The 10387-nt window shown below is 47.1% G+C and overlaps 1 protein-coding gene across 2 annotated transcripts in view; it reads left to right on the top strand.

Annotated features, from left to right (window-relative positions):
* The window catches only part of BTBD8 (BTB domain containing 8), a 106228-nt gene extending 96353 nt beyond the window's left edge, over positions 1-9875 (top strand). For both annotated transcript variants that reach the window (XM_077278582.1, XM_077278583.1), the window contains exon 19: positions 8744-9875. In XM_077278582.1, coding sequence (XP_077134697.1) covers positions 8744-9189 — 446 coding nt within the window. In that variant the 3' untranslated portion in view covers positions 9190-9875. The remainder of the gene's footprint in view (positions 1-8743) is intronic.
* Positions 9876-10387: the final 512 nt, after the last annotated feature.

Genomic DNA, 10387 nt, shown 5'->3' with positions numbered 1-10387 from the left:
TAGCCCATCCCAGCCTTGTTCTAGTCTACAATTTTGTCCCTGGTGTCCTTAGACAGACAGCTCTTTGGTCTTGGTCATGGTGGAGAGGATGGAGTGTGACTTTGTGTGGACAGGTGTTTTATATAGGTAAAGAGTTCAAACGGGTGCAATAAATACAGGTAATAAGTGCAGAGTAGGAGGCATCTTAAAGAAAAAATAACATCTGTGAGATCCAGAAATCTTGCTGGTTGGTAGGTGATCAAATACTTATTCCATGCAATAAAATGCAATTTAATTATCTAACAATCATACAATGTGATTTCTAGTTTTTATTTTTAGATTCGGTCTCTCACAGCTTAAGTGTACCTACGATAAACATTACAGACCACTTCATTCTTCTAGGTGGGAAAACTTACAAAATCGGCAGTGTATAAAATACTTCTTTTCCCCACTGTATACGCATGTATAGATACGGTCACAACGCTCGACTAACCTAACATCCATGGCATTATATTTCCAAAACTTACCCCCTCTAACATTGTATGAAAAGGAATACAGATAAAAATGGAGTTGCCACTATAATCTTTTGTCCGTTACCTGTAGACCTTTAGATTCCTAAATTGCCCAAGTTACCATGGAAGTTAGAATTTGATTTTCTCCTACGTATCATTGGGGGACACAGGACGAATGGGTGTTATGCTGCTGCCACCAGGAGGACACTAAGTTAAACACACACAAAAGATTAACTCCTCCCCTGCAGTATACACCCACAGACTGGACAATCCAGAGCCAGTTCTTACTTAGTGTCTCAGGAGGCACTTGGGTCCTCAGGACCCCACCAATTTTTTGTTTTTGATTTAACGGAAAGAAGGGAGCGACAGGCAAATTTTTTAGCTCTGATCTCTCCCGCACCAACAACGGGCAAGTACACGGAGCGTTCCTCCTGTATCCTTTCCCGCAACGATGGATGCCAGCCCTGGCTCACCTTTCAGTGTGGCGACGGTTCCCTAGCGTCCCGATCTCCTTCCATCCTTCTCAGGCGACCATGGGGACTAATCATCCACCTAAGTCTCCTGGAGCCAGGGCACAGCCGGACAAATTGACAGGGCGTCCGCGCAGCCGCCCACTGCACCACCACTGAATATAGTGGCTGATACATGGCGGCAGTAGCTCTCCACCCTCTCCCTATCATGGTGAAGGTGGATGGAGCATCAGTCCCATCGCACAAGGTAAGTGCGGGGACCGACCAGCTGGCAGCAGGGGGCCCCCCCTTACTCTCTTCTAAATGCGGCCCTGCAGCCGCGGGTCAATGTGCGGCTCTGCAGCCGCGGGGCAGCGTGCGGCTCTGCAGCCGCGGGGCAACGTGCGGTTCTGCAGCCGCGGGGCAGCGGGTGGCTCTGCAGCCGCGGGGCAGCGTGCGGCTCTATAGCCGCTGGGCAGCGTTACTTTCTGAGAGGGCTCGGCGGCTCCCAGGCCTGGGTCGGACTACAGCGCCCGCCTACAAGCATGCCGCCGCCCGCCCACGACACGCCCCCTCCCTGGGCGCTTCTCGCTCCCGAGAAGCGCCCTTCTCACTTCTCGGCGGCCATCTTGGACCAGGAAGTGCGCTGGCGGCTCTGCAGCACCGCAGCGCTCAGTACAGGAGGAAAGCTTCAGGATCTCCCTGCCAAGCCACCGCGGATCCTAGGTGAGACGCACCCAATAGGATTGCCTCCCCCCCCTGCCAGTACGCTCACTCCACAGCAAATATGTCACAGTCTAGGCAAAAACGGACTGGAAAGACCCACTCTGTTATTTTTGCTGTGTGTACCTCCTGCAAGATTTCTCTGCCCCGAGGTCACACCACCCCGCTGTGCTCTGCCTGTGAAATGCCCGCGGCACAGGATAATCCGGCCTCTGACCCGGAATGTAGTGAGCCTAGTACCCCCGCATGGGCGTCCTCCCTTGCTCGATCTGTGGCATCCTTGGAAAGGACGATACAGTCCCTCCGTGAGCCGTCCCTTACCCAGGGTACTTCCAAGGATGATGTAACGCGGTCTAAGAACCCCTCACGGCCCAGAGGTCGTACCGTTTCCAGAAGCCCTCACTCATATAGAAAGAAGTCCAGGGTAATATCTCCGGTCCGTGATCAGCCTTCTGGTTCAGAGAGCGAAGTCTCTCGTCACTCATCCCCAGATCATAGCAGGGAATCTTTTCTGGACGACGCTTCCAGCGTGTCCTGTTCCCCAGAGTACCGTCATGACCAAGAGACCCTTGATTCTCTCATAGACTCTGTAAGTCAGACTCTACAGTTAGAGGAGGAAGCCCCGTCTAAGGCGGCTCATCCCGTGTCATTTGGGCGGACTACAAAGGCTCATAGGTTTTTTCCCACGCATCCTCAATTCAAGGACATTGTCGATCTCCATAGAGTCCGTCCGGATAAACGCTTCTCAGGTCAGAAGGCTATGCAATTGAGGTATCCGTTTGCTCAGGACCTTGCTAAGGAGTGGTCTCAGTCACCCTCCGTGGACCCGCCAGTGTCGCGGCTAGCCACAAAGGCGGTTCTATCTTCCTCCGAGGGCGCGTCCATCAAGCATCCCACGGATAGACAAATTGATCAGATGGCTCGCTCGGCTTTTGAAGCTTCCTCGGCTTCTCTCTTTCCTTCTTTTGCCGCCACATGGGTTGCAAAAGCCATGACCCATTGGGCCGAGTCTTTAGCCTCTACTGCACTTCATGCCGACTTACCCCCTGAGGTTTCTCACCTGGCCACTCAGATTGCCAGAGCGGGGGACTTTGTAGTTTCCGCATCCTTAGACGCGGCCAACTGTGCCTCACAGGCAGCGGCCAATGCTGTCACGGTCCGCAGATCCCTTTGGCTCAGGGACTGGAAAGCGGACTCAGGATCCAAAAAATCTCTCACGTCCCTTCCATACCAGGGTGAACGTCTGTTTGGGGACAAACTAGATAAAATGATCGCAGACTCCACAGGGGGAAAGAGCAAATTCCTTCCCCAGCAACGGACCTTTCGTCCCTTTCGCAACCAACAGGGCCGAGGCCGATTTTTCCGTTTCGGTTCCAACTGGTCTAATCCTTCCTCCGCGCCACCTGGCGTCGGGAGAGGTCAGCGCAAGGACAGAACCTCCCAGCCATCTTACAAACCTTCTCCCTCTTGGAGAGGCAGACCCAGACAACAGGGGTCCAGGGGGTCCAGATCTAACAGGTCTCCTCCTCAATGACTCTTGGCAGACGCCAAAGGACACCGACAGAGTTGGCGGCCGCCTACTCTTCTTTCGGGACGCGTGGCTCTCGGTAGTTCCCGACCGATGGGTCCGCGATCTGGTATCCGTCGGTTACAAGATAGAGTTTGTCTCTCTTCCCCCATCTCGTTTCTTTCAGTCCCCTCCTCCCAGAGCAAGGGTCCGTCAGTATTTCCAGGCCATAAAATCGCTATGGGACGACGGGGTCATCATCCCGGTACCTCAGGACGAAAGGTACCAAGGTTTTTATTCCAATCTTTTCATTGTACCAAAGAAGGACGGCTCCGTACGTCCGATATTGGACCTCAAACTCCTCAACAGGTACGTCCGTGTACGTCAATTCCGAATGGAGTCCCTCCGCTCGGTAATTGCCTCTCTGGAAGAGGGCGAGTTTCTTGCATCTCTAGATGTTCAAGACGCTTACCTGCACATTCCCATTCTGCCGTCTCATCAGCGTTTTCTCCGCTTCGCGGTCCAGGGCCACCATTTTCAGTTTGTCGCCCTACCGTTCGGGCTGGCCACCGCTCCTCGGGTGTTCACCAAGGTCATGGCGGCTGCCGTGGCCATTCTCCATGCTCGAGGCATAGTGGTGTTGCCCTACCTGGACGACATTCTTATAAAGGGACCCTCTTTCCGGTCCTGTTTAGAGGCGGTAGATGTCACTATAAATACTCTTTCACGCCTGGGCTGGAAACTCAATTTCAAAAAATCTTCCCCAGTCCCGGCCCAAACCATACCCTACCTGGGCATGATCTTAGACTCCTCTCAGGGTCTAGTACTCTTGCCTCCGGAAAAGGTATCTACTCTACAGAGAGAAGTCCGGAAGCTTGCTCAACCTCGCTCTCACTCCCTACGCTTCTCCATGAGGGTACTCGGCAGGATGGTGGCGGCAATGGAGGCAGTGCCCTTTGCGGTTTTTCACCTCCGGCCCTTACAACACGCCATTCTGGCAGTATGGGACAGGAATCCCGCCTCGCTCGACCGCCGTCTCCTTCTCTCTCGCCAAATCAGACAATCCCTCAGGTGGTGGACCGAGAGGTCCTCCCTGACTCGGGGGAAGTCTTTCCTTCCGGTGCACTGGCTGGTTGTCACAACGGACGCCAGTCTCTTCGGCTGGGGTGCAGTGTTCCAGCGCCACTCGACCCAGGGTCGCTGGTCGCCGCAGGAGTCCCAGCTACCCATCAATATCTTAGAGATTCGGGCAATCAGACTAGCCCTCCATCATTTTCAGCAGTTCCTCTCCGGACGTGCGGTAAGAGTCCAGTCCGACAACGCTACTGCAGTAGCCTACGTCAACCGCCAAGGGGGCACTCGCAGCAAGGCGGCCATGGTCGAGGTGACGCTAATTCTCCGTTGGGCCGAGGCACATCATTCCATACTCTCAGCAGTTTTCATACCAGGTGTGGAAAACTGGGAAGCGGACTTTCTAAGTCGCCACAGCCTCGATCCCGGAGAGTGGTCTCTTCATCCCGCAGTCTTTCACCAGATCTGCTCTCGTTGGGGGACCCCGGACGTGGATCTAATGGCATCCCGCCTCAATTGTCAGGTTCCCGTCTTCATGGCCAGGTCTCACGACCCCTCAGCCTTCGGAGCCGACGCTCTCGTCCTCTCATGGCAGGGCTTCAGTCTCCCATACATCTTTCCCCCAATTCCCCTTCTGGGGAAGGTTATCAGGAAGATCAAGGCAGAACGGATTCCAGTAATCCTCATCGCTCCGGATTGGCCACGCAGGACATGGTATGCCGAGATGGTTCAACTGGTCTCAGACGTACCTTGGAGGCTGCCGAATCGCGCAGACCTCCTGTCTCAAGGGCCCATTTACCACCCGAACGCAGAGGCCCTGTGTTTAACGGCGTGGCCGTTGAGTCCTGGGTTCTGAGGCAGAAGGGGTTGTCTCAGACGGTGATATCTACCATGCTCCGTGCACGCAAGTCTTCTTCTATGCGCATCTACCACCGCGCTTGGAAGGCATACTTCGCCTGGTGCAGGGATCGGAGGCGTTCCCCCCTCCGTTTTTCTATTCCTCACATTTTGGAATTCCTCCAATCAGGCGTAGACTTGGGTCTTGCACTCAGCTCTCTTAAGGGCCAAATTTCTGCTCTCTCGGTCCTTTTTCAGAGAAGGATCGCAAACAGATTGCAGGTCAGGACCTTTATCCAGGGGGTTTCTCATATGGTTCCGCCTTACAAGATGCCTTTGGAACCATGGGACCTGAACTTAGTTCTCTGTGCTCTTCAAGAGCCACCTTTTGAGCCCTTGCACGAGGTGTCTTTGCTGTTCTTGTCTTGGAAGATTGTCTTCCTCGTGGCTGTCACGTCTATTCGACGTGTCTCTGAGCTGGCAGCTCTGTCGTGCCGACCTCCTTTCCTCGTGTTCCACCAGGATAAGGTAGTTCTGCGGACATGTCCGACTTTTCTTCCGAAGGTCGTTTCCTCCTTCCATCTTAATGAGGAAATTGTTCTTCCCTCACTGTGCCCTGCGCCTTCCCACCCCACGGAAAGGGCGCTCCACACTCTGGACTTAGTGAGGGGTCTCAGACGTTATGTCTCCAGGACTGCGTCTTTCCGTAGATCAGATGCCTTGTTTGTTCTTCCGGAGGGGCCACGGAAGGGACTACCCGCTTCCAAGGCCTCCATTGCCAAGTGGATTCGTTCCGCCATCCAAGAGTCCTACCGTGTCAAGGGTCACGCTGCACCTCCGGGGATCAAGGCTCATTCTACCCGGTCAGTCGGCGCGTCCTGGGCCATCCGGCACCAGGCATCGGCAGCACAGGTCTGCAAGGCTGCTACATGGTCCAGTCTCCATACATTCACGAAACACTACCATGTGCACTTTCAGGCCTCGGCAGACGCTTCCGTCGGTAGGCGAATTCTACAAGCGGCTGTGTCTCATATGTAGTTTGTAGGCTCGCACAGCACTCATAACTTCTGGTGACCCGCCCAGGGACTGCTTTAGGACGTCCCATTCGTCCTGTGTCCCCCAATGATACGTAGGAGAAAAGGAGATTTTTGTGTACTCACCGTAAAATCTTTTTCTCCGAGTCATCATTGGGGGACACAGCACCCTCCCTGTTAGCCTAGTTGGCTCAATTGTTTTTTTTTTTTTCAGTCTGTGTTTGTTGACTTTGACATGTTTTCTGTTTGATAACTGGTTTACTCCTACTGCTTTGTTACCGAACTGGCTCTGGATTGTCCAGTCTGTGGGTGTATACTGCAGGGGAGGAGTTAATCTTTTGTGTGTGTTTAACTTAGTGTCCTCCTGGTGGCAGCAGCATAACACCCATTCGTCCTGTGTCCCCCAATGATGACTCGGAGAAAAAGATTTTACGGTGAGTACACAAAAATCTCCTTTTTGCTTTGGTAACGCCTTCATTTTTTTAAAATTACTTTTCTATAGTTTTATCTCTTGTATTTTGAAACGTTCAGTATATATAGCTTCTGTTCAGATAGAATGACCACAACTGCTCACACAATAGGAAAAACAGCATAAAACGAAATCTTAAATTGTTCCAATGTGTTTTTTTTCCTGGACAGGGTGGAATATGACATACATAAAGCAATACAAATTATAGATTTTACTGTGTATTTGATGCAGTACCTGATCTTTGGCTGCTGACAATAAAACATCAGGTAATCTAAAGTGGAGCCACACAGAAGGAAAGGGAAAATAGATTCTGTCTTGTGCATTTCTGAGATCCAAGGGACAAAATAACTAGCTCAATTTGCCAACGCATGTGTGGTTTTTTTTTTCAGTTCAAAAAAGGAATATCTTACCTCCAGAAACCACATGGCAGTGGTTTACCTCACTGGATCTAGGGGTAATAATTTAACATGACCAATACTTTCTTTCAACAACATCAGTCGGGGCAGACTTGTGCCTCCATAACCAGTTCCTATACAAAATTGGCTGATATTGCCTACTTATCTACTGTGTATTGGGGCCTTTTAAAGTGACCCTCCACCCAAGCACTTAACAGTGACTATACATTTATCATTGCCCCACCTGGTGCCCTCCATTTGCTTGAGTGCAGGACTACCCTAACTCTAATCTTGGGCAGTGGGAGGTAGCCTATAGCCACCAGGTAGAAGGGTCACTTTAAGACCTTTCCCATTGTCAAACCCTCCCACCTATAATGTATTGATAATAAGTAAGAAAATTATTTAAACCGGCTGTCCATCTTTAGGGAGAACTTGCTTTTACTTGGACATCTATTTTTGACTAAATTCATTTACGGTATGTAAGTTAGTTTCATTAAAAATTTTGAAATGTTTGTCTTTTCTTGCCGAAGCTATATTCTGTATTTCTGAATGAGTTAACTAGGAATCAATCAGTGAGCTTGTTCTGGCAGTCCAATGGGAGAGTTTGTAACCCTGTCTGTCTTTTTCTAAGCTCCTCAGTTGAATTATGACCACAGAACACATCAAAGTTGAATCTGTAGGGAAACAGGGGCTGTAAAAGCCAAATGATGCAAACTTTATGAAACTTAATTGTGAAAAAGATTTTAGCACCAATTGCATACATTTAAGTACAAAAAGAAACTTATCCCTAAAGTTGGACAACGCCTTTAACTGTATTCTATTCCGATGTAGATCATTCCAGAAGGTATTGCCTTGTGTATGTCATTGTCCTGCAATACTTTGCATCATATTATGCATGTATAAACAATCCCAGATACTAAATAATTTAATTCATTCATTCAGTATTTTACATTATAATTCTTTCTCCAATTAAAAATATTCAAGTATGTAATTATACATTTAAAACCGCTTAGTCATGCACATTCTTAATTACCATCTGGCTTTGTTCTTTTGTCAAAGCTGTTTTAATTCCCCCACTATAACGTGCATTGTATGGGTCTATAAATTGCTGAAAAATGGAAAATGCAGATTAGTTGAAGCTTTTATAATCCTCGTTTGAATAGATTTTTGTTATGTGGCCCCTTTCTAGTTTTCACTGTGCTCCCATATTACAACTTGGTGTCCCTTTTTAAATGGCTTTTATAGACCCTTGCTTGTTCCCGTCTTTTTCCTAATATCCAAACAGTTTTCTTTTTTTAAGATAGTTACCTGGAGATTTCTAATTGGAGAAGGCCGATCTCATTATTAGGAATGCCTTACATTACCGTTAGCATTATCTGCTGAACATGTAACCCATGTACCCATTGTGGTGCCAGTTAATTACACTTATGTATCATTACTGCTGTCCACAGTAGTGTCCATTATAAATGTGTGAACGGAGCCACAGTTCAGGGTTGTGATATTGTGTATTGCTTCGTCAAACCATTTGTCGTTCCTCAAATAACCCATTTTCTGTATCAGAAATGTGCTTGCTAGGGGTTATTTTGCTGCTTCTTGTTAACTTCTAAACAGTAGCTTTTTAAGGAAAAAAAAATTGCTGTTTAGAAATCTATGTTTGTGAAATGTCTATGTACCTTGCTGTCTTAATTGATCGTATGTTCGTCTTCAGTGACTATGGGTAAAAGAGCATAACTATTTTACAATGTGCAGTATTATGAATTATTTCAGGGCACATAGATGATATTGACTCAATGGCACAAACCTGCATGTATGACCATCGCCCTCCAAAGTCCCTTTCTCCCATATATGAGATGGATCCTGCCGACGGCATTGAGCAGAGGCTGAAGACCGAAGCTAGAATAATGGATATTGAGTTTGAAGATCAGCAGTTTGTAGAGAGGGACTGGACACTGCTGAGACAGCTGCTAGCTGATCATGGATCAGACGTTGATATCATAAACTCGGTCCCTGAGGATCTCAGTCTAGCACAGTATCTAATCAATCAGACATTGCTCTTAGCTAGAGAAAATTCCAAATCTCAGGGCAAAGCATGGGGCGATTTATCATCTCCATTCGAGGACTCTACAAGTGTCACAGTGACTAGCTTTTCACCTGACGAGTGTTCCTCCCCCCATGGAGAATGGACTATCCTTGAATTAGAAACCCATCACTAGATTTGCTATTTTTTTTGCTTTTCTCTTTTTTTTTTTTTTTCTTCTTGCGAAGTCTTCACCAGGATTTCTTACTGGTATTAGCTAAATATTGTTCATATAAATGAATCGTGTAATTATTTATATCCAAAAGTTTACATATATGTGTGCAAGCTCTACGCTCTTGCACAGAGTACACCACATTGCTTGTATAGAAATATGGCCGATATGCTAGTTTACAATTTTATTCTTTTTTTACCCCAACGGTACATATTATCACATGTTACTATATTAAAAGAATAATATACAAAATATTTACATGAGCGGCATGGGCCGTACTGACAAAAGCTTCACTGTAAGTAAGAGTCGCAACATTTTCATTCCCATATGTTTACAATGAAGTTAGCCGAGTGAAATAATGCAAGAAGTGCCAAGGAGCACCGTTTTATTAGTTTGTTTTGCATTAATTCCTTGAAGACATTGGCATGTTAAGATTTTTTTTTTCGCTGTGGTATTTGGTAATAAAACAATTTGCCTCTGAAAAATTCTGATTTAGCATGAATGCTCTGTATTAATCATTTGAGTTTGCTTTCCAATGCATCTAATAGGCCAAAATGTAAATAAAATCAGAAGGAATGACATGAAAATGATTTTTCTTAGATGTGTGTAAACGTAAATATCATTGAAATAATTAAAACTTTTTTTAAAGAGTTAATGTGCAATATCTGTTGTTAATAATGTCTGGTTAATTGGATATTTAACCATTCCATAGAGTCTGAGTGACCAACAGGCTTTTTTGTGAGCAGGATGTGCATTAAAAAAATTAATATAGTAAAGTGTTTTCTACAGTTAAACTAGTCCATTTACATCAGTGAATCCCAACTAAATTACCCTGAAATGCCATTTAGTTTAATAAAATGGAGCAACGAGTATACACGCTCATCACTACTTCTAATCAAAATTTGATTGTCAAAAATGGACGACACTATTCAAAAGATACAGGAAAGATATATATCTTGGTACCGTGTTAGCCAGTAGATAGAAAAATATTTAGAATTGAGAGTCCTCAGTGGTTGAAATATTTAGAATTGAGAGTCCTCAGTGGTTGATACCGGCTTTTCAGTTAGCCATCAAAAGGTAACAAACTGCAAGCTTTCGAGACTACACAGGTCTCTTCATCAGGCATAGACTAATACAAATTCTGAAGAATCACATATTTATG

This window comes from Ranitomeya variabilis, chromosome 8, assembly GCF_051348905.1.
Source record: "Ranitomeya variabilis isolate aRanVar5 chromosome 8, aRanVar5.hap1, whole genome shotgun sequence".
NCBI classification, from domain to species: Eukaryota; Metazoa; Chordata; class Amphibia; order Anura; family Dendrobatidae; genus Ranitomeya; species Ranitomeya variabilis.
This window is presented reverse-complemented; position numbering and strand designations above follow the sequence as displayed.